Genomic DNA, 23,532 nt, shown 5'->3' with positions numbered 1-23,532 from the left:
AGAACTAAACTCTTTCAACACTCCAGGTCTGGAAGGGATGAAATGGATGGTATATCTACAAGATGAAATTGAGGTGAAGGTGAAAAAGCAGGCAGCTGGAAGAATGGTTAAATGGCAAGTGAAGGATTTCAGCTGGAGACTAAATAAGAAATGAAGCAGCTATGGGGGAAATCTTGGACATATGATTGAAACAGGAGTGGGAAACCTGATTTTAAGAAATTGTATTAAATTAACTTGGTTTGATTTGTAATAATTTGGAAAATCAATAAAAAATGAAAATACAGTATAAAAAATGACAAATGAGTCCCGTAGTACATGCTGGTATAAAGGTAGGTCCTGGGTGGATCAAACTACTCTTTAGTTGCTTTCTAGCCCTCCCAAGAGCAGAAATCCAGGATCCATGTCAGAGAGTGGTGGAAAGAAGAAGCATTCTGAGATGTCAATGGTAAAAGATGACCACAGATGAAGATGCCTCCTTCAGAGGTCATAATCAGGTGGCTCACCAGGGTTTCCCATTTTTTTCTGGTGCTGGATGATGGCGATTCCTGCAATAGCAGTGACTACAGCAACTCCAATCATCTGCAGCCGAATGTCCAACCACTGCATTGCTGTGTTACTGGCAAAACGGCAGCGCTGATTCAGTTCAAGTCGAAGTTGGTTCTCTGTCTCAAACCTAGACTGGATACAACCCAGAGGTTAATATCAGGAAGAGATCTATTGCAGTTCTCAGTACCTCTTTTTCTCAGCGGTCACAGGACCAGTTCCCCAAGTCAGCCCTTTCTGTGCATATTTAGCCCTTCCCTGCCTGAAGAGCAAAACTCACCTGCTTGTGGCCCTGGTTGCTCGGATTGTGCTGAGGCCTGTCAGGGTCTCTGAGAAGTGAGTGTAGATGGGGGACAGGGTGAGACTGTAGAGGCGTTTGAGTTCACGGGAGGTGCGCCGATAATAGCGCTGAATTGAGTAGTAGATGGCAGCCAGGGGCAGCAGAACAAGGCCGATCCAAGGCAGGCCATAGGTGATCATCACAAGCATGCCCAGCAGCCCAAATATGTTGGCCAGGAAGATGTTGAGAATGAATGGCAGGCTGTCATCCACACAGTACAGATCCGAGGAGAAGCGATTAAGGATGCGGCCTGTTGGCGTGGTGTCAAAGAAAGTCACTGTGGCCTGGCAATGAAAGAAAGAGATTGTAGCGAACCATTGTGTGCTGTTTCACACTTTTATAGATTCATCTGTGTCCAAAAAAGAAGCTGTGTCCAGAGGCTAAGTAATTTAGAGATTATGGCACACATCAGCTGCTTAATTCTTGTACTCAAGACAAAACACTTATCATACAATACATGCTTCTCCTAAATGTGAGTATTAATAATAATAATAATAATAATAATAATAATAATAATAATAATTACATACATCTCAAGCAAATTTACAGACATGGCATAACCCCCCCCCCCAAAAAGGTAGGTTTTTTAAAATTAAAAAAAAAAAAATAGCGCTAGAGACCTATTTTTTCCAGTTGGAAAAGCTTGTAGGAAAAAAAATGTCATCAGTTGTTTCAGGAAATTACAGATAGTGGGCATATCTCAACAAGGAATGCTGTTCCAGTGAACCAGGAGCAGCCAAATTATATCCCATGATATAAAAACTTATGACATGAAACAATTTTGAATCACTAGACAAAACAAAGGGTATGTTTTAAAGGATTAGAACCAGTTTGTTTGATGAAATATAAAGCCTTTAAGCCTAATTTTTTTTCTATCTCTGGGACAAACCTTGTCATAAGCATTTTGATGGGCCATTGCAAGGACCTGCACCCATGTAAGTAGAGTGCCCTCAAACCAAAGCCCAAGAGGGAAGGAGGCTAATCAGATTTTCTTGCTGCATACACTGTGGAGGAGGAACAGGGAATAATGCTAGTTTGAGCTTGCCCAACAGGATAATATGCCATCTCTTTTCTTTTCCCTCCTCCTGTACAAGTTCTTAACAAAGACGTCTCATCCCAGTACAAATTCACCTTCACGATCCAGCCATGAGACTTGCTGTGGGGAAGAGGAGTATCCTAAACAAGTGACTATCTTATCCTAACCTTGGTTTGGGTGATTATTTTTAAGACAAATATAAGAACTGTACAACCCGTTCTAAACAACGAGGAAATATTGTGTTTCCAAGCCATAGTGATGATTATTTTCTCCAGCCATTTCTCTTAAGGGACCTCTGGGGTTCGTAGTCAGCACTTCAGCAAAGGATTAATACCTTCTACAACAGTCAACTGAAATTAAACGGGGTCTGGACATATGAACCCCAAAGAAGAGCAAAGTAGGGAGGTGGGCTTTAAGAGCAGCTCCCCTTCTTCTCCTGCCTGTCCCTGTCCCCAAGCAGAGCTTCCAGGACCCAGAGCTGTTCTGTCTGACAGACTTTACCTTCATCACTCTTTTAAGCAGCCTGTCGTGAATGACAATTGCAGCGTGAATGGTGCCATAGGCAAAGAGGAAGGCTCTCAGCATCGTGAAGACAGAATTGGCCCCAGCAATGCAGCCGTACACAGTCAGGTAAAAGTTCACGTCCAAAGTGCCATTGGAAGGAATGGAGGCAAAGACTGGAGAGCTGAGGAGACAGACAAGATCAGTCAGGAATGGCAGCTCACCTGATGTCCAGCTCCTTTCCCAGGTCTTGGGCAAAGTCAATAGGACCGCTCTCAAAGTGAGGGGAAGGGGTATTCATAAGAAGGCTCCACGCTGGTCCCTCCCATTATGCTCAGGCCTGGTGCGGCATCTGAGGCAAAGAGGCAACCCAGTGTCTCCCTGACAACACCCCAGTGAGTATGGGGAAAATAGCAGGCAGTAGCAGATCGGGGGGGGGGGCTGAAGCAGCCAGCCAGCCGACTTGCGTGGTAGTCCTCCCATCATGGCCAAACCCTTGAAACAGAAAAAAAAGTTGTGCCAGCCTGGGTGGGATTATCACCCCACCTCCATGCTTGATAAGCTTGCCAGGGGAACCTGGGCATGGGCCAGAAGTTCCCCAGTCCTTCCCTGCACCCAGGTGCCCATTTCCTCTCAGCAACCCATCTGGCAGGTTTTTTTTAGATCTTTCTGCCAAGCTTCTCTTTTGTTTCTATAAGTTTTGGTGGCTCTATCAGTAGTGTTCGGTTTTCCACTCATGCCAAGGCAAACCTTCACAAAGGGGCTGCCAAAACAAAGCCCACATGTTTCTGCATATTCACTGACACACTTAGTCCTCAGACTCAGTTCGTAGCTTATACCAACATACACGAGTCCCCCATGGGAGAAGAGCAGCAACTGTGAGGAAGGCAAAGCTGGCAGGTTGCTGACAGAGGCGTTTTCTGGACGGGGTAGGCTGGAAATCCAGTGTGACAACCACCAATCAGAGACATTCCTAGAAGCTGTAAGAATGCACAAGTATCAATGAGTGAGATTTAACTTTACCAATTCAAAAGTTAGCAGCTAGTTAAGAGGCCTTTCATGTGAGTTTTGAGTTGTAAAAGTAGCCACAAGGTGAATTTATCTGTTCATTTTAACTGTCCAAACTGTTAGGGTGCGATTCACCTCATGAGTCCTGTGAAAGCAAGCCCTGTGGAAGGGCTTTGGCTTGCACAATGGGGCTTCTCCCCTCCTTCTCCACCCCTTGGTCCCTGAAATTGGTTGGGAGAACCCCACAGAACAGCACATGGGGGGGGGGACTCCGTCTGAAGAGGATGCAGAATTTATGGGAGACAGCAAGAAACCAAGACCAGAGGAGGAAGAAAGTGAAATCCTTACCTTGCATCAGCAGCAGTGAGAGAAGGATGGACAATGCCAGGCAGCTGCCCACAGCCAGCCAATATGCTTGGTAGACCTGGAAAGCCACAGCCCCTTCTTTCTTCTCTTCCTCTCGCTTGAGGAGACAATTTGCTTCATTTGGCTCGTCTTCCTCAGGCTGCACCTCTTCTTCTTGGCTATATTCAGTGGGTACTTAGGAGGCAGAAAACAACTACAGGTCATGGCATGCAGGAAGGGTTCCTTGTTGGGCAACCAGGTACCCTTGAGTTTAAAGACTTCCCATTTTGTGATATATTTTCAGTTAAATTAAAATACCTGGCAAACCCACACTTCCATCAGCTGCATCCTACTTTGGTCTGTAGACCTGGCTGTTTATAACTGGGAGCTATGCTCTTTTCCTTTTCAGGGCAGACATATGTCATTCCCAAATTTGCTTAAAGCAGAGGATGAGATCTCCTACTGCGTCTGTTCCCCCCTGCCCTTACATACAAGCAAAATAAAGCTTCTGAAGAAACCTCATGCTAAGCCTAAAATGCAGTGTGGGGGGGGGGTCCTTATACTAAGAATCTCTGGCCTCTGGTGTCTATTTTACTGTCTGTAGTAGGTTTAGGCAATTATTTTAACTTGATTTGATTCATTTATAGACCACCTTACATCAGATTAGGATTCCAGGACAATTCACAAGATAATGAAGAATAACCATGCATTAAATAAAACCAGAAGCTTATAACTCTTCACTCAAAATGAAACAAGGAGGCCTACATGCTCAACTGGGGAGTAAGTAATGTTCCTTCTTTGCCTTAGATTTCCAAACTAGTTCACTCCTCAACCTGGCCAACTAGTCCTGATGTAAGGTCTAAAAGGTCACAAACAAAAAGATTCATAAATGTTTTTGTTCAGTTACCATGTATCCGGCAGAAGCATACTAAAATCCCCCTGAAAACACCCAGAACTTACTTTTATCCTTCTTTGTCTTGTCCATCTCCCTAAGCTGAGGGGCAGCTTGCACTAGTGGCAGGATCTCATTTGGAGTTCCTAGAAAAAAATACCGATAGGGTTGCATTGGGCAGAAACTTAACTCTGTATCTGTTACAGTGCGATATCATCTGCCTGAGGCTCCTCTCTTTGGTCCTGAGTTGCCTTTCTGCATAAAAAAGAGGTCCTGCATGGAATATTCTCTAATCAATCATGGTCTCCTGTTGGCTAAAGGTGTGTGTGTTTTGGGGGAGTTTCACCAGTTGGCCTTTCTTTCTGCAATCCCCAGCACCACCTTCCACTCTATTCTGGAGGGTCTACCAATTGTCCACAGCAGATCCTCAGGAGCACTGAAGGGGGAAATTGGCAAAAATGGCCTTCCCTCTTTTTCTGCATGTAGGAACATCCTGTGAGTGGAGTTCTGTCTCTCCACATAGAGCAGCATGCCTAGAAAGATTTCTGCTCACTCTAGCTCTGTAATCTATTTGGAAACCTCATTTGCACACCTTAACAATTCCCTTCTCCCTAAAATCTCATCTGCTCACCTGCATTGTTGTTGCACTTTCCCCTATTTTGGATATTTTAGTAACACAACATATTCCTTGCAAATTCAGTTTACCCACATTGTGGAAGTTTCTATTTTATTATTTGATTTAGCGTATTTATGGTCCAATAAACCTTCAGGGTAGCTTACAAGATACCAAATTAACAAAACCACTTTTAAAAAATCATAAAACAACAATAAATGAAACAAAACAATTGAATCAATAATTAAAATGTATTAAAAAGTGCAAAAAAAGCCCCAAAGAAACTGCACCGTGTGACTCACCCTCCGAATTCCCACTCTGAGGAGGGCAGCTCAGAACCTAGGCATAGAGAAACAAAAGTAGTAGAAAACACCAGGCTATACCTGTCTTGAGTATTCTGCCGTTGTCCATTAGCAATACGATGTCAGCCTTTTCCAAAAACTCTGTTCTGTGGGTGCAAAGAATCCTGGTCTTACGTTTGAGAATTCCCAGAATGCACTTCTGCATAAGGTGTTTGGCTACATCTGCATCAACAGCTGCCAGTGGGTCATCGAGAAGGTACAAGTCTTTATCCTAAGGAAAACAGCAATATAAATATTAAGGCTTTCTGACTTTGAAATTCTAAGGATGGTAAAAAAAGAAGAAAAACATCTGAAAATGAGCTTCATTTGTTTGACAATAATAATAATAATAATAATAATAATAATAATAATAATAATAATAATAATTTATTATTTATACCTCGCCCATCTGGCTGGGTTTCCCCAGCTACTCTGGGCGGCTTCCAACAAAATATTAAAATACCACAATACATCAAACATTAAAAGCTTCCCTAAACACGGCTGCCTTCAGATGTCAGTCTGGTAGTTGTTGTTCTCTTTGACATCTGGTGGGAGGGCGTTCCACAGGGAGGGCGCCACTTCCGAGAAGGCCCTCTGTCTGGTTCCCTGTAACTTGGCTTCTCACAGTGAGGGAACCGCTAGAAGGCCCTCTGCGGTGGACCTCAGTGTCCGGGTAGAACGATGGGGAAGCATCTGAGGCTGCTTACCCAGCCCTTTATCTACCTGGTAAACAGCTCTTGCAAGCGCAACTCGAGCTTTCTGTCCCCCGCTGAGTGTAACTCCATTCTCGCCCACCTCTGTCTGATCGCCTGCTGGCAAAATCTAAAAGTTAAACAGAGAGATGATAAGTAATTTTAAGAAGTGTTAAACAGATGCGCTGAGCTATAGCAACATCCAGGACCCCTGACTTTGGTTCACAGCTCTACTGCAAAGTCCTTCTGGACAAGCAACCAGGTGCCAAAATGTCTGCACAGAAACCAAGGAGATTAAATGGCAGTTGGCAGCCACTGCCAAAATCAGACCACCTGTTGGTTCTGTTAATGTTGATCTGAATCCATTGAAAGGAAGGAAAGCAGAACCTTCCTCATACACTGTGCTTGGGACATGGTTACAGTATATCATTAGTGTGAGCACGAAGTGGCAATTGTTGACAAGAAAATATGACAAACCTGAAGTAGAAAAATGCTATTCCAGTTCTTTTCAGTCCAAAGGCAGAGTGAATATAAGAATACACCAAAAACAGAAGCTTACCCCTCAATATCGATGACTCCCAAAAGAAACATATAATTAATAACAGTACTTTGACCATAATTCTAGGGAAGTCAGTTGCACTTAAGTCATTTGAAACAATGGGCTAGGTTAATCATTTTAAATGGGGCTTTCACCAATTTTAGTGGAAAGTAAGCATGGCTAACTTTTTCTACATAGGGACAACTGTGTACAAAAAACCGTATTAAGAAAATGCAACACAAAATTCAAAAAGGAGGGCTCTTGGTAATGTTGTCAATTTGACTCGGTTCTGTTTACCATTGAAATAAGAAGCTAGGAAACAGCTCTGGAAGTCCACATTACTAACACTCGCATTGTAAGCTTTAGGTGGTCTTCTTCTGAATATATTCATTTTGAGACTACACGGTTCCATATCCAGCCTATTAAAAGCTCTTGCATTGTGCACTGGGAATTCCCAAGGGCAGCCATACATCCGATTGTTGAATGCACATAGAGCACCAATGGTCCCTAGGGAGCCAACCTATTTTTTTCTCATAGGACACTCACATTCAAGTCATCAGAGAGAGCACAGGCCTCAATGACTTCCTGGTAAAACCTGGCATCATATTCCTTCCCAAAGAGGATGTTTTCACGGATGCTGGTAAACTGGATCCAGGGCTCTTGCGTGGCCAAGCCAAATCCTTTTTCTAGATCCCAGACGTAAACTTGCTCACCTCGACTGTATGCATCCCAGAGATGGGCAGGAGAAACAGACAAAAGAAAAAAGAAAAGAAAAAAGAGGAGAAATTTAAAGTTGCCATGAGAGTGGGTATGGAAAACAGGCCTTTCCCGTCATTAATTTCTATGAAGTTTGATGCTGGACCTCTGTGTGCTTAGGAGTTTTCTAATCCTTGTCATGATTAGGCTTGTGGTTACCTAATAGTGAGGAGGAAACACTTTGAATGGGCCCAGTGAATAGTGTTGGAGAACCTGATATTGCAAGTATTGCTGAAGCTTAGAAATTGTGGGACTTGTTTGGGAGGCCTCTGATAATCCCATATGTAGGAGGAGGATATAAGTATAATGAACACATCAATACTAAATAAAATCACTGCAAATAATCAGATTATTATTACCTTGTATGCCCTGGCAGTGAAACAGGTTTTGTGGCTACACTCTGGTGAGACCAGATTCAAATTAAGCCTTAAGTCTTGCAGGTGAAATCATGGGTTCTTAAGACACAAGAAGCAAAGCAGTATCAATTATTTACCTACTGAGTTCTCCAGTGATGGCTGCCAACAAAGAGCTTTTTCCACACCCAACTTTCCCAACGACTCCCACCAGTGTGCCCTGCAGAGGGAAAGAGGCACCAGCTGTTTCGGAGTTTGTTCTGCAACCTTGCTGTAGCACTTCACAAACATTCATTCATTCAGGACACATTCTTGTTCTCTCTGCAGAATGGAAGTACAAAGACTCCCATATCACACGGCTGACCCAGCGGCCTGGACTGTTGCTCCTTGTTGCTCACCTTTGCCACCACCAGATCTTGAATAAAGAGCTGCAAACTTCCTCTGGGCATATGGGATTCAGCATTTTCTTTGCTTGCTGGTGACCATGAAAAGTTGGTGTGGCGCATTTCCAGGACAGAAGATGGGTCAGAGGGGCCGTCTGCAATGGAAAAGCAGCAGCACAGCTATAGGTAAATAGGACAGGATTTAACAACGTTGTTACATGCGTGGAATGAGATCTACTCACACAATGGTACTTCCCCCTCCCCCCCCCCCCGTGCGGCCCCTAAATCTGCTCTGGAGAGTTGGGGAGAAATCCAGAACAGGTTTAGCAGGTATGCAATTGGAGGAGGGGGGGGGGGAGTCCTGCTGTGTGAGTGGACCTAGTTTCTCACATGCACACCACACTCAGTGCTGTGGTGACTTCCACCCATACATTTGGGAATTATGAACTTTTGCAGGAAACTCTCTTGGATCATCAGCTGCCTCCTTAAGAGGGCTATGCAGATGATCCAAAATAAAGAAGGTACCCATCTTTCAATAAAACTTGCTTATTCCTTCACCTGCCCATGGGTTTCACAACCTTGGGCGTTGAGAGAAACCTAGAGTGTTACCACTGGAGCTCCCTGGTGGAAGCAACAAGATGGGAACTCTGGATTAGCAAATGAGAGGAAACTGGCATCCGGAAAAAGAGCACTGCTATCAGGATACAGTTGAACACCAAATTTTGTGGTTGAGTCTGTAGCCAAGCAGAATACCCAAAGGAACAAGCATCCACCTTGCACTTTTCACAACACCACCTGTCCTCCAGTTTCCCCAGTCACCATACCTCTGCTATAGTAAGCATCCAGATCCTGGTCTGTGAGCTCAAGGAAGTGCTGGACTCGATCCAGAGATACTTTGGCTTCTAAAATCCCATTCAGCACCCAGGGGAAATTATTGAGAGGTAGAATGAGCATCCCAACAAGTGCCAAAGCTGTAAAAACCTATGGGGGAGAGAGAAGATTTCATGGGATGAAAAAGCTCAGAGGGTTGCCCACCATGTATCTAGCCATTTAAGAAAAGAACTGAAGTATCCAAAGAGAGCCAGAGAAAAGCCATTTTATTAGTTGTGAACAGTGTTATGTGTGCTCAAATATTCAAGGGTGTGTTTGAAGTGGACTTCCATTAGGGAGCATTATCTTGGAGTCTATGTCTGAGAAACATCAGCTCAGATTTAACCTTGCTGAGCAAGCTTTAATTCCTGAACTGTGATAGGAGCCAAGGCTACAAAAGACTAAGAGGAGGGTAGAGAGTCTGAGATGGGAAGGAAGAAACCATGACTCTGTTGGTTTAGTATTTAATACTTTAATATTGTCTGCTTTCGTATTATGACTTTACTAAAGAGGATTTTTATATTTTTTATAATAGTGGACAATTGCTTCTTTATTCATCTTGTCTTCTAACCGATTCTGCTTTTATATACAGATATTTGTAATCAGGGACGCGGGTGGCGCTGTGGGTAAAACCTCAGTGCCTAGGACTTGCCGATTGTATGGTCGGCGGTTCGAATCCCCGCGGCGGGGTGAGCTCCCATCTTTCAGTCCCAGCTCCTGCCCACCTAGCAGTTCGAAAGCACCCCTAAGTGCAAGTAGATAAATAGGTACCGCTTTATAGCGGGAAGGAAAACGGTGTTTCCGTGTGCTGCGCTGGTGCTGGCTCTCCAGAGCAGCTTCGTCACGCTGGCCACGTGACCCGGAAGTGTCTCCGGACAGCGCTGGCTCCCGGCCTCTTAAGTGAGATGGGCGCGCAACCCCAGAGTCGGACATGACTGGCCCGTACGGGCAGGGGTACCTTTACCTTTACCTTTATTTGTAATAAAAGAGTAAAGCTTGAAAGACAATGAAACTTGTTTTGTCTAGGCAATGCTCTGTATAGAGTCTGTCTCACTTGTGAAGCCACTTCTCACATTCCAGGGAAAGCTATCACTCAGGTAGGAGGTCCTTACTTCTGAGACTAAAAGCAATTTTATTTCCCCCTTTTTATTGCTCTTCAATAAGAGCAATGTTTAAAATTGCTGGAAGTTTGCCTGAGCAGTGATACCTTCTGAAGCCTTTGCATACACCATGACAGTTTATTCATCTGTTCATTTATTTATATAAAAGAAACAACCTTTCTATCCCATGACAGTGAACATTCATCACTAAAAAACAAAAAGAAACCCAATAAATGAACAATAAAACCAAAATAACTTAAAACAAACAAATAGCAGTGGAGGGGAAAATACAGAAAGCATGATGGAACAAAGTTGCCTTCAACGAGCTAATTGTTAGGAAAGAGATACAAATCTCCTGGGGTATCGCAATGGAAGATGCCCTTTTGTGCATCCCAACCAACTTCTTCTCTGACAGTGGCAGGACATACAAAAGGACCTTCCCAGTTGATGTCATTGGGTGGACAAGATCATATAGGATGACTGTTGTTTAAGTATCCTGGCCCCAAGCAGTGTAACACTTTAAAGGTAAATGACCAGTACTTTGAATTGAACCTGGAAATGAATGGGTAGCCAATGAAGCTGGAATAACATAAGGAGTCAGCTGTGTATCCCAGGTAGAGGGATCATCAAGGAATGGGCACAGCTCTTACCTTGGTAGCAGAGAGCTGGTGTCCAAGTAGAACATAAGTGATGAAGATGACAATGGAGACAACCACAGGCAATGCTGCCCAGAGGTAGACACACACAGCATCCAGGTATTTGATTGCTCGAAGGCTCTTCAACTCCTTGGCTCTGCAAGAATACACTCTACTGGCGAAATGCTGCTCCCAGGTGTAGAACTTGATCACTCGCATGCCACACAAGAACTCCGTCATCAGCTGCAGGTAAAGGGAGATGCAACACAACAATCAGTGGCATCTCTTTGTCACAAGCACAATGCCTTCTATTTCAGCTAGGGCCTAAGATAGGTATATGAGACACAGCACAGAATCAAAGTCATGTTCTCTCCTTGCTTGGTGATGTATCGGGGAAACAAAGTGCAACACAAATTCTGGGATGATCCATTTAAAGTACTGTAGCCAGAAACCCAAATTTCTTCAGTGAAACAGTATACAAAGGGAAACATCCCCTGAGGAGGGCTAGAGCACATGCAAGAGGTCACAGCTTCAACTCCTTGTATCTTGTTAAAGGACCTCTGACACCAGAGCTCAGTAAGATCTCTGCCTCAGACCTGGACATACCACTGCCCATTACAATGTGCAGTGGAAATGTGCTTGCTCTGGATTTCCTGCATCAAGGAGGACTAGGTGGCCTTCAAGGCTCTCATTTCATGGTAGGTCAGTTTCTGGAACTTGGTGACATATCGTCTCTTGGAATTGTGTGTGTGTTTGCTGGTTAACTGATACTGCTTGCAACATCCAGCTATTATTTCTGCTACTCAACATTTTTAACATGAATACCTAAATAAGTCAACAGCTTTAAGCCTAAATCACAAGATCAAGAGGCAAGCAGTATGGCAAGCCTTCAAATACCACATATCCCCGTCCCACCTTGACACGGTCATCTTTGTGCTTCAGCATTTCCTTGTTGTTTTCCATGATGCGATTGGCAACCACTTTATTGATGGGCACAAGAAGCAGAGCCAGAGCCAGGCCTCCCAGGAATGCTATGCCTACTTGCTGGTACAAGAGGTAGAGGGTGATGGCAAATTGGAAGGGAAGACTCCACAGCTCGTGGAAACTGAGGCAGAAATTGATCAAGCGGTCAGTGTCGGTGCTCATGAAGTTGACAATCTCTCCAGTGGTGAAGCCAGCCAGACTGCTGCCACTCACCCGGAGGGCTTTCTGGTAGATGGCAGAGATAACTGCAGTGCGCACCATAAGCATCATCTTGTTTATCTGGTAACTGAACTGGTTACGCAATAGGGCACCCAGTAAGGTACCAACAAAGAGTCCCAGTGCATACATGATGCCATTGCTGAGAGGTTCTTGGCGTGACTCCATGAAACTGACCAGCAGGTTCAGAAGCAGGGGCCCAGAGAATGCCAAAAGGCTGCCAGCCAGTTTGAGCAGGCCCAGAGAGTAATAGCGTAGCCCAAAGGCAGCATGCAACACTGATAGGAGATGTACAGGCTTTTGGGTATCACAAGGATGTGCTGGAGATGAGAATTCGTCAGTTCTCACGTTACTTTTGGCAAATGATCTGTCCGTTGAAGATGTAGTCTCTTTATCCTCTTGGCTGAGAGCTGCTTTTTTCCGCCAGCAGGAGTAGAAGTGTTCACAGACTGCATTGGCCTGGAGCTGTCGAGGGAGCTGAAAGACATCCTGTGGCCGATTCAGCATCCACAGGTAGCCACGCTTCATCAGAGGGTTCATCCAAGCATAAGAGAAACACGAGAGCCAGCTCTCTCCATCCTCTGCCACTCCCTGCCAAGAAGGTGCGGGGATCCCTGAGTCTGTGACCAGGGGCTCTTGCTGCCAGGAATCATTGAGAGAGCAATAGTCTAGCCTGCTGGTTGTAGGAATGATATACCCAACTACATAGAGAAGCAGAGAAGCTAACTGCAGGCAGAGGATAGACAGTTGAAAAACGATGTCAGGTTGAAGCTGCTGACCACCCATCTCAGTCTGGCAGCGCCACACCAAGGTTATAATAAGTGATGGGATTGGAAATAAGGCAAGGATTAGCAGGATGGTAGGGCCACGATTGAAGCTGTATGGAGACTTGTAGAGAGCAAGTAGTGCCAGGCTGTGAGTAAGCCATGCCAATGTGCCTGTGCCACTTGCTAATACTTCCAGGTACAAGGGGTCCAATTTCTGTCGCCAAATGGCTGCTGGAATTATGTCAAGGATGGACAAACCAGCAAAGATAAAGGACGCAGCAATTCTGCATTTCCACCCAGTTCTGTACACAGTCCGAGAACCTAAAGACCTAGTAAAGACAGAGGAGCAAGTGTTAGGAAATGATCTTATCCATTTTTCTGATGCCCTCTCACTATTTGTTCATCATTCTTGGAAGTCTGCACGCCTCGTTGCCTGGCCTCTCAAGCATCATTCAGTACACAAGAATTGCTACACTGATTCAGGCAAAATAATTGTGCTGTCCGACACACTATTCGCAATTATTTTTTCATTAGAAGAAAAAAAGATTCAACCCTCTGAACATACACATTTACAATTATTCCTGTGACAACAATTAAATGACTCTGTATGGTCTATCTTATGTATGTTTCAGTGGGACTAACTCTCTGGTTGTTACTTTAATTGCCTCGTTAGTCAGAAAACCAAGTAAGTTTCTGACTACATAAAGAGGGTGCCAAGGAGGGTGATAATTTCACTATATATATCATGGCTCAGGAATGTCCCATCACTTTAATTTTAACAGTCCCCCCCCCCAAAAAAATGGACGCGGGTGGCACTGTGGGTAAATCCTCAGCACCTAGGGCTTGCTGATCACATGGTCAGCGGTTCGAATCCCCGCGGCGGGGTGAGCTCCCGTCTGGGGTCCCAGCTCCTGCCCACCTAGCAGTTCGAAAGCACTCTTAAGTGCAAGTAGATAAATAGGTACCGCTTTCTAGCGGGAAGGTAAACTGCGTTTCCGTGTGCTGTGCTGGTGCCGGCTCGCCAGAGCAGCTTCGTCATGCTGGCCACGTGACCCGGAAGTGTCTTCGGACAGCGTTGGCCCCCGGCCTCTTAAGTGAGATGGGCACACAACCCCAGAGTCGGACACGACTGGCTCGTACGGGCAGGGGTACCTTTACCTTACCTTACCCCCCCAAAAAACCCCACTGAGCTTAGGCACACAATATACATATTTGTATGAATAAGCCAGATGTTGCTCACACCTGTCACTATACCTTGGTGTTCCTATGTAGCAGGCACTTATTACAGCAAGGACTATGTGAGGTATAGTGTTCAAAATCAGCTGGTTAAAACAGTGCCCGACATTGCTGTGGACCCAGACAGGGAGTGGATTTACGGGACTGGTCCCACACAGATTGGCTAGGATCTCCTCCATCCTCTGTCAGCAACAAGTACAACGGTCAAGAGTTTCTAAAGGAAAAGACAGGGAAACAATGAATGAAGCATAAAGAAGAAGTAATTTATGCCACAACCTGAACATTCTTGCAATGAAGAATAAAACCCTTTTACCACTATATTTCCTTCTCTTCTTTATACAAGCACTGCAAAATGAGATACACACATTAATTCCACCTACCATTTTTCCAGCTGTCGGAAAAAGTAATAAAATTCATAATTAATCTCATAAAATACAAAATCTTGTACGTTGGCACTTTTGAGAGGGAGACCACCTGCTAAAGTTTCCAACATGACGGGTGATGGTAAAGAGGTATCCAGGTCTAACCTGCATAAAAATCCCCCCATCCCAGGATGCAGGAGTGGTGGCTGTAGTCAGTCCTTTGAGAGAAATGCATTTTCACAGAATCTTCTCCATTACTGCAGGTTTCATTGAAACTGTCAATGAGTACTGAAATGAGGTGGTGGTGATTTGCCAACACTTTTAGATCTTTTCAGGGCAGGTCCATACAAGGGCAGGATCCTAAATGCAATCAATTGTTTTACAAACCAAACAGCCAAGTAGAATTTTCTCCTTTAAGACCTAAGGCTTCCAAAGTGCTGCTTCTTCATACAAGCACTAACCTCCATCCTCTATCAAAGTCAAAGCCATGCTGCCTATCCACCCCCATTATTATTATGTGGGTTCTCCAGTTTTCAGTGAATGGCTGGGAGTGAGAAAGCAGAAGGAAGGTCCTCTTTTCCCTTTCCACTCTGCAAACAAACACAAACTACGGATTTCCTACCCCTCGCCTCCTCCCAGGCTTTCCTCAGATCGCACAGATCTTTCTGGTGCTACCTTAAAATGAAGGGCAGCCAGGCAAGAACAGAATTGCTTGGGCAGCTGAGTTTCTTTTCAGATTTTTTTAAGGATGGGGGAAATCCTTAAAAGGAGGCAGGGCGCCTCCGATTGAGGGCAACCTCGTGTGAACGATGCCTAGAAATCATGGCCTCGGCCTCAAACTCACGGTAAAGCCCGGTGTGGGGGAAGGCTTTCGCCTTCGCACAACGACTTAGCATGGACAGATGGATAATGACATGAAGGCTTGGAGTTTATCGTTACCGTGTGTTCTGAAACGTGACCATAAAATTTCCGTTGCACGTTGCAAATGCCTTTTCCTCCGTAGGAGCAACGGAGCAGTGCAAAAGAGCCTCCAGGGAGCTGTGGGTGCACATAGGAGAGGCGGAAGCCTACTCTACGAAGCACAGTGAGCGGGTGGGAGAAGCCGAGTGGCTCCGCTCAGCCTCCTCTCCGGCGCTCTCCTCCAGTCGGTCCCCAGCCTCACGGAGGCTTCGGTCGACCTACCCAGAGACGGGATAGTTCAACCCACCGAAGCCCTTTCTTTCCCAGGCAGTACCTTGACTCAGCGGCAGAACCGGAACTCCAAAGCCGGCTCCTTCCATATGAGCAAATAAATAAATAAATACAACGCTGAGCTTCCTGGTTATTTTTGCCACTGTGTTTTGATTTGCCTTTTCATACTTCGGAAACGTGAAAGTGAGAGCTGCTAAATAGGAAACAATAGGGGAATCCGGGATTGTATCACAGCTGTGCTTTCCCGTCTCTCCCCTCGCCAACTGAGCAAACTAAAGTAGAAGCGAAAGCAAGGAATAACCCAAGTGGGATCTGCAACGACACCAACACGTGTGCGTATTGTGTTAGGCTGGTTTTAAAATTTAAGCAGGAGCGGGGAGGCTGAGATTTATTGTGCTCGTACTGCGGGTTGCCTGCTGTTAAATCCTCCTAGTGCAAGGTCGAGTGGCCGAGAGTGATCTACAGCAGTTTTGCAATACAGTACCTTATTGTCTCATTGTTGCAAGAGGTGAAACGGGCAGAGTGTGGCTTACAGCAACCCTGTTATGTAGACCAAGGCTGTATCCAAGGCTGTAATTTCAGGAAACCCACTGAAATTAATGTGCCTGCTCATTTCAGCGGGTCTAGTTTGAGTGTAACTAACGTTGGATGCAACGTTTGTTATCCTCGGACTCGGGAAGTATTTCATAGACAGCTTTGAGAACTTATCACCTGTTGGCAAAATGCAACGTCAGGGATGCCTAGCAGAGAGATAGGAGAGCAACGACATCACAATACACGTTACAGGTATTTCATGTGAACTCGCCCGCGCCGCTGTTCTATGTCAGCTGCAATGCTCCACACAATTGTATGGAAAACAGAATGCAGAACAGAAAAAGACAACCCATTCAAAACATACCTCGCGTTAAAGCAAATGTCAGTTGAGTGGTCACTTACATCGCCCCCATCAAACCCCAGCCCAGTTTGACCTGCGCTTCCCTGAATGAGGAGGCTGTTTTCATTGTAAAATGAAAGCCCCGCCCCCTCCAAAAACAGGAAGCCACAGGTATGTTGCTCTATACCTTTTTTTCGTCTATGGGCATTTCGTTCCCCTGCTGCAACCAACTTACTTTCCCTCTAGCGTCCTCTAGAGGGTGGGAGGGTGTCTCGGCATGTTGGCAGGGCGAGCAGAAGCTGGCAGCGGGTGAATTAATCGCGTTGCTGGTTATGTAATGTTGAGATCCTTTCCCATAGTTTGACTTTACAACCTTCTGGGCTGGGCAGAGGGAGTCCACCAACCATCCCACCCACCCCTCCAGGGCAGTGGATCATGAGAGTTAGAGTGTACACAAAATTATTGAAATAGAGCAGAACATAAATCACAGCTCTAGTGTTCGGCAGCACTACAAAAAAATATATTGATCCAAGGCAAGAATCCTCATGATTTTTACATCTATTGACAACAAAGCCACCAAATCACAGAACATATGTGTGAGGTAGTCTATGATTTGATGGTGGTTTTGAGGGGGTCCTTTGTAAGTACTATGATGATCCATATGGATCTCTTTTATAATAACTGACTTGGCTTCTGTTTCAAAAATCCCCAAAGGCAAAATGTCAAGTAGGGTTCAGAGACAGGGACAAAGGAAGCTGCCTGATACTGATTCAGACCATTGGTCCAGTTAACTTAGTATGTACTATCAACACTGACAGGCAATGACTTTCCAGAATTTCAGACAGAACACCTTCCCAGCTCTACCTCAAGATTCCCAGGATTGCATGCAAAATGCTACAGCTCTGGCAGCCCATGGGCCAAATTTGCTTAGTTGGTGGGTATTATCTGCCTGCCATCCCAGAGGCTAAAGGTGATGCAGCAAAGTAGACAACAAATCAGTTGGCTGGTGAAACTTGCCTGTCATTCCTCACTGTCTTCTAATTCCTGATAAAAAGGCCAGAAGACCTCTCAACTGAAAATTCAACACAAAAAGTAATTGACACTTACCTAAAATCTTCACTGCATTTTAATGATATATAGTAACCTCCAAACAGGTGGTTAAACACTACTAGAGATTCGTCATTTACCAATGACTTCCTTAGCCTTTGAATTATGGTAACTCCCTTCACATTCGACTTTGTTCTACCTTATCTTGTTTTCGCGATATTACTGAAGATAAGGATAAATTTTATGATCAAACTTTCTCTGTGACCAATGGTATTCTTAAGAATGTTTATTCAGAAGTATTTTGTTTATTTACTCAAAAACATCTATGCTGCCCGTGAATGGTCCCCAAAGCAGCTTGCATACGATATTAAAACAATTCAAGAAAACACAAAACTAAAATCAGCAACGAGAACAGCATCACCATGAACAACAGTTAAAAACTGATCAGAAATCATTCACTAGAATTGAATCCATGCATCTAAATTCATATCCTGAATGAAGCGCGTCACAGGCATGCATTCAACAGGTGACGCTTCCCCTCCGCACGTTGCTAACAGGTAAACCTCCTTAGTTTACTAAACTTTTTCCAGCAGACATATTAAGCTCAGAGGACGTTGGCAGGGGGAGATTTAGCGCACACATGGGAGGCGGAGATTGGACCTAATAAGGCGGGCAGCCTAATAACACTGCAGTTTACACTGGGGAGCGCCTCCCGTTGCGCTTACCTTCCTCCCTATCACGTGACTCAGGGCCCGCCCCCCGCCATTTCGTCCGTCCGTGCGCCATTCGCAGGGCTCGCTGATGGTCTCGCGACGCATCTCCCCCCCCCCAACCCCGCCTCTTCCCTCGGCCTCGTACGCGGCACGTGACCGCTATTTCCCTATCCGCCATTTTGTCGGGGCAGCCCGAGGAAGCTTTTTGTAACCTCAGGCTCTTGCGTTTGCGTCCGGGGCGCGCGCGCATGCACGAATGGAGCGTGCTGAGGGAGGATGGTCAGCAGGAGGAGCAAGGAGGAGCGGCCTCGGCGAGGAGTGAGGGCGGGCGGCCTCCGGGGCTCCTTGAGCCGCCGCCGCCGCCGCCACTACTACCACCGCCGGCAGCGCCATGTACCGTACCAGTAGCGTGTCTTCCTCCAGCCGGTCCAAAGAGAGCAGTAGCTCGGGCTCGCGCAGTTCCCGCTCCGGTGCCTCCGGTTCGACGCGGGGCCGGAGCCCGCGCCGCTCACGCTCGCCTTCCCCGCGAGGCCGCCGGTACCGTTCGCCGTCCAGCAGCCGCTCTTCTCGCCGCTCGCCGTCCCCGCGCCGCAGTAGTCGGGTACGGTCTCCGTCCGTGGGGAGCCGGAGCCGAGCCGGCTCAGAGCAGGCTTGCCCGGCATAGCGACCTAAGGACCGGGCCTTGGGAATATTAGTCCGCCCTCCCCTTTATCCCCCCTCCTCACGGCCATGGCAACGGCTCGCTTGCTCGCCTGAGCCACACACCGAAGTGGTGACAAACGGAGGATATATCCCTTTGGTCTCTTCCAGTCGTCACCTTTCCTGCAGGTTTCAGGAAAGGCGACCCTTCCTTTCGCGCTCCCGAAGTGCACAAAGACCTCTCACATCGCTGGGCCAGGGCCTTAGCAACCTCTTGCATCCCCCCAACAGTTGTACCTGCAAGCACAGTTTTGGTTAGGGGAGGACTAACACAAAGGCATAGTTGTTCAGCCAAAGTTGGCGGGCTTCCCCCCCCCCCCACAAAAAAGTCACGGAGGACGCAAGCCTATGCACACTTACTTGGGAGTGATTTAATTTAGTAAGACGTCTCAGTAAGTTTAGAGCTGCCCTAAGAGGTTGCCTAAGGTAGAGGAGCAAGTGGTACACCTGCCCTCCGTTTATGGTTCATAAGGCTGGTTCAGTGATTTTGGAACATGAGACAGAAAATCCAGAAAAACCTCTTCCACCCCCCTTGCTGGCAGTAGGAAGATAATAACAATAACAGACTACTACAAATTCGCTGCCCTTCCATTACCCTTAAAAGCAGTTGCCTAAGGCGCACTCTTCATTTCCTAATGGTAGGGTTGCCCAACATGTTTTTGGGAATTTATTTTCAGGTTCTTTGGTCATTATTCTTTCTTAGAAAAGCAGAGAATGCTTGTGGGTTATGGGAGCTTAGTTCTTTGTGGATTGAATAGGAAGGTAGGACCATGCTAAGTTTGAAACTAAACAATAGTATAGGTACTTGAAATATATTTCGGGAGAAATCAGTAGTGTTAATAAACAGGCTAGTCATACATCAAATGGCTAAAGTAACCTGTCCTTTGGAAAATAATAATTGTGTCCATTTTCACAGGTGTATATGGGAATAGGTACGATAAACAAAAATAAAATAAAAGGAGCAATATTTATACAGGAATGAAAAGTAGTTAAGCAGTTGTCCATATACGAGGCTGCAACATAAATTACCTAACTAGGAAATAAGTCCCACTACACATAGTGGAGTCATTCTGAGTAAATACGCACATAATGACACTGGTTGCAATTGTAATTGTTTTGGTTCCCAAAGTACTTCACTTCTCTTTTGGCCTTTGATTTTCAGAAATTCTGCTAGTTTGAAAATCATTTCAGCTAAGCATCTGAGGAACAGTTTCTTAGATGGGGATATTGAAATTAAATAGATTATTTAGGAAGTATAAATATTTCATAATTGATTTTTAATGTTCTGATTGTTTATAGGTATGAAACCCAAATAAATTTTAAATACTTATGTCTATTAGCCTTTGGCTTACCTCACAATTCATCATCTTTTAATTTCTGCTCTGCTGCTTTGCAGTTGTAACCTTAGAAGAGTTTTAGGATATTTCTTTTGATTTATAATTTTCCTATGCTTGTTGGGGATAGCGGAATATAACACAATCCTAAGCATATTGACTCAAAAATAAGTCTCTTTATATTCAATTGGATTTGATTTCTGATAACTGTGTTTAGGATTGCTGTTAGACAAATTAAGTTTATATAATAAAAACTTTTAATACCCCATCTCTTAAAGCAGTACTAGAAAATACTTATGCCCTTACTGAGGGAAATAAATCAGTTATGTGGACAGATATCAAGAGTGATTTTTTTTTTAAGCCTAGCACGCAATTTCTTGGAAATTAGAGGTGGCAGTCTCCAGTGTTTTTCAAACTTGGATCCCCAGCTGTTGTTGAACTATGACTCCCATCATTCCTGACCACTGGTCCTGCTAACTTAAGGTGATGGGAGTTGTAGTCCAACAACAGCTGGGGACTCAGGTTTGAGGAAAAACTGCTGTAAGCAGTGTGGGGCCAAATCCTTTCCCATCATTATAGATAAAAAGCATTTAATGGTAGGGTAGCGCTTTTTAAAAAAAAAAACCATGGGCCACATACACATTTAACCAGAACTCCAGGGACCTCATGCCAGTGGTGGATGTAGCCCCCCCAAGCTTCCATGCCCACACTCACATGTGCACACAGGGCACAGGCCCTTGGCCCTTAGCTGTTCCCCAAGTTGGCCCTCACATTCCCCAGCCCAGCAGGGACCTACCTCCCTGTTCATCAAGTTATCAGACTGATGGCTGGGCAGGGACTGATTGGATTGCTATCAGGGCACTAGACTGTGTGTGGTTTTTTTGTTTACTTCACCCACCCCAATGTTATGTCTCTCTTATTTGCTCCCAAAATTGGTAGGTTCTTTAGAGGGCCAGGGAAATGGTTTGGGAGGCTTCAGGCCAGGGGTTAGCTACCTGTGCTCTAAGGAAAATAGTGCTGGGGGCACAGCACTGATGTAATATGTAGATCAAGAAAACTGAACAGAATTGTGGGGACCTTTCATTAAAGCTCCTAGAGTATGAGTAAGAACCTGCTACTGGTCCTTTTTGATCTTCTGGCTTAGAATGAGCAGAGCTGCTTGAGATCAGCCCAACCAAGTGAACAGGAGCATTCCCCAAATATTCAGTGGCATTAAAAAATAGTGAAATTGACTCAGGCCATGTATAAAGTACAATACTCAGGCAAGAGTCCTGGAAATTAATAGTACTGTATAAAAGATTTTCCTGAAAATCCAGACTGCTGACTTGCTGCCCAGTGTTCTGAAAAGGAAAGGTTGAAAACTTGTGATAGCTGGGGAGTTGAAACCCAACTTAGAAGTGAACAGTAGCCTACTTGAGAGGGGCATAAGTCACTTCCAGGTTAGATAAAGGAGCCCCAAACTGCAATTACGGTTTTATTTCTGCTCATGGCATAAGTGATACATGGGTGGAGTTTATAAAACTACCCATATAAAATTGCATATTTATAAACATGAATTCACCAGTACTCATGTACTGTGGCAAAACATGAGTTTTTTGGATAATTTTGAATCAGACTTTTTCAGTGCCTTAAATTGATTGGGATTGGATTTAGTGAATTACAGTGGTACCTCCGGTTGTGCATGGGATCCGTTCCGGAGTTCTGGTCAGATCCTGAGAAATTTGCAGCTGGAGGTGCCTGTTCTGCACACGGTGCGGTAGAGCGCTTCTGCGCATGCACGTGGCAAAACCCGGAAAAATACTTCCGGGTTTGCCGCGTGCGTAACCCGAAGGATACACAACCAGAGGTGTATGTATCCAGAGGTACCACTGTATTTGGTTTTTGGATTTTAATTAAGCCTTGTTTATACATGCATGCTTGAGCACACAAATCTACAAATCAGTAGTTCTCATGTGAGAGAGAAGATGCTTTCCAGAGACAGTCATCTAACTAAAAAAATGTTGAAACTTTGAAATGCTCCAAATTTAACTCTATTCTTTCCATCCATTTTATTACTAATTAATTTTATGAAACAATATATTCCAATAAAGTGAGAATATTCTGTGGAAGCAAACATCACTGGGGATATTTTCTGCCCTACATCACTGGCTGCAATTTTTCTTAATGGTAAAGTTGTCAATCTAGTTCCATTGCCTACACATGTGTTCACAGATGCCTTCAGTGCAGATGAGTGCAAGTTTGACGCGCATTGTCTGATTTAAGTTGGCGTTGACACTTTAAATTGCTTAATTTCACAGTGGTTTTGGCTTATTCCTTAAATTTAATTTGATTAGTTTTCATTTAAAAGGAACAAAGGTGATGTCATAGCAGCTTACAACAATAACATAATCTATCCTAATAATTAGCATGATGGAACTGTATTTTTCTCCAATTGCAGAGACGTTCCCCAGGCCGGCGCTCACGTTCCCCGGGCCGGCACTCACGTTCCCCAGGCCGGCATTCTCCAAGTCGACATTCTGAGTCTTCAGTGGAACAGAATTTACGAATCACAGTTGGCAATGACCGTTACGGCATTGACACACCTGAGAGAAAGAGAATATCTGATAGACTAGGCTCACCAGTTGATAGTCTGAGTGATTTGGACAGGTATGCCTCTGAAGAATAGCCTTTCAGAATTACACCTTTTAGTTCTCGTGTCATAGGTGATGTAAATGATCACCAACTTGCTGTGAGATGGTATGGAAATTGTATTGGATGGAATATATCAAGAATCTCACAGAGATGTTTTGCTTTCTTCACTTTTACGTCGTATTGGTACTCCCAAGTAGTTGCCAAAACCCGGTGGTAGCTCTTAAACTAAAATTGTGCAGTAAGATTAGATTCTGAAGAACTAAATGCATACAAGTACAGGAATAATATGAATGTATGATTGTTGTTGCTGTAATTTTAACCATATTGTTGATGGTGATGGAATATATTATAAATGCCCATAAATTAGAAAGGGAGAAAGTTGCAGATAAAAAAAAATAAATTAGGAAGTTAAACAGGTAGTTGGCTGAAGGCAACATAAGATTCTCACTAGAACAACACTCTTGAGTTTTTATGAGAATTTATTTCAGTGGTGAACTACTGTGGATAAAGTTTTTATGTGTCTCAGTTGCTG

At 44.7% G+C, this 23,532-nt stretch overlaps 2 protein-coding genes across 14 annotated transcripts in view; one reads left to right on the top strand and one right to left on the bottom strand.

Annotated features, from left to right (window-relative positions):
• The window catches only part of ABCC10 (ATP binding cassette subfamily C member 10), a 26,149-nt gene extending 7,288 nt beyond the window's left edge, over nucleotides 1–18,861 (bottom strand). Inside the window, exons 1-16 of one of the 10 annotated variants that reach the window (XM_081856582.1) lie at nucleotides 18,739–18,861; nucleotides 14,156–14,363; nucleotides 11,862–13,242; nucleotides 10,962–11,189; nucleotides 9,166–9,322; nucleotides 8,357–8,496; nucleotides 8,099–8,178; nucleotides 7,396–7,567; nucleotides 6,343–6,441; nucleotides 5,662–5,851; nucleotides 4,734–4,811; nucleotides 3,777–3,968; nucleotides 3,268–3,400; nucleotides 2,421–2,604; nucleotides 824–1,167; nucleotides 504–673 (exon numbers count right to left, since the gene is read on the bottom strand). In XM_081856582.1, coding sequence (XP_081712708.1) covers nucleotides 504–673; nucleotides 824–1,167; nucleotides 2,421–2,604; nucleotides 3,268–3,400; nucleotides 3,777–3,968; nucleotides 4,734–4,811; nucleotides 5,662–5,851; nucleotides 6,343–6,441; nucleotides 7,396–7,567; nucleotides 8,099–8,178; nucleotides 8,357–8,496; nucleotides 9,166–9,322; nucleotides 10,962–11,189; nucleotides 11,862–13,242; nucleotides 14,156–14,328 — 3,721 coding nt within the window. In that variant the 5' untranslated portion in view covers nucleotides 14,329–14,363; nucleotides 18,739–18,861. Of the gene's footprint in view, nucleotides 1–503; nucleotides 674–823; nucleotides 1,168–2,420; nucleotides 2,605–3,267; nucleotides 3,401–3,776; nucleotides 3,969–4,733; nucleotides 4,812–5,661; nucleotides 5,852–6,342; nucleotides 6,442–7,395; nucleotides 7,568–8,098; nucleotides 8,179–8,356; nucleotides 8,497–9,165; nucleotides 9,323–10,961; nucleotides 11,190–11,861; nucleotides 13,243–14,155; nucleotides 14,364–15,355; nucleotides 15,650–16,600; nucleotides 16,759–17,683; nucleotides 17,791–18,348; nucleotides 18,425–18,738 lie in introns of those variants that run through there. The other 9 variants (XM_081856581.1, XM_081856578.1, XM_081856577.1 and 6 more) reach the window with 9 other exon arrangements.
• The window catches only part of LOC309338990 (zinc finger protein 318-like), a 23,399-nt gene continuing 18,361 nt past the window's right edge, over nucleotides 18,495–23,532 (top strand). For 3 of the 4 annotated variants that reach the window (XR_014155128.1, XM_081856574.1, XM_081856573.1), the window contains exons 1-2: nucleotides 18,495–18,937; nucleotides 22,807–23,015. Coding sequence is in view for 3 of the 4 variants with exons in the window: in XM_081856574.1 (XP_081712700.1) it covers nucleotides 18,728–18,937; nucleotides 22,807–23,015 (419 nt within the window). In the remaining variant the exon portion in view is untranslated. Of the gene's footprint in view, nucleotides 18,938–19,655; nucleotides 19,674–22,806; nucleotides 23,016–23,532 lie in introns of those variants that run through there. The other variant, XM_081856575.1, reaches the window with a different exon arrangement.

The sequence above is a fragment of the Podarcis erhardii genome (genome assembly GCF_964252035.2).
Source record: "Podarcis erhardii genome assembly, chromosome: 3".
NCBI classification, from domain to species: Eukaryota; Metazoa; Chordata; class Lepidosauria; order Squamata; family Lacertidae; genus Podarcis; species Podarcis erhardii.
This window is presented reverse-complemented; position numbering and strand designations above follow the sequence as displayed.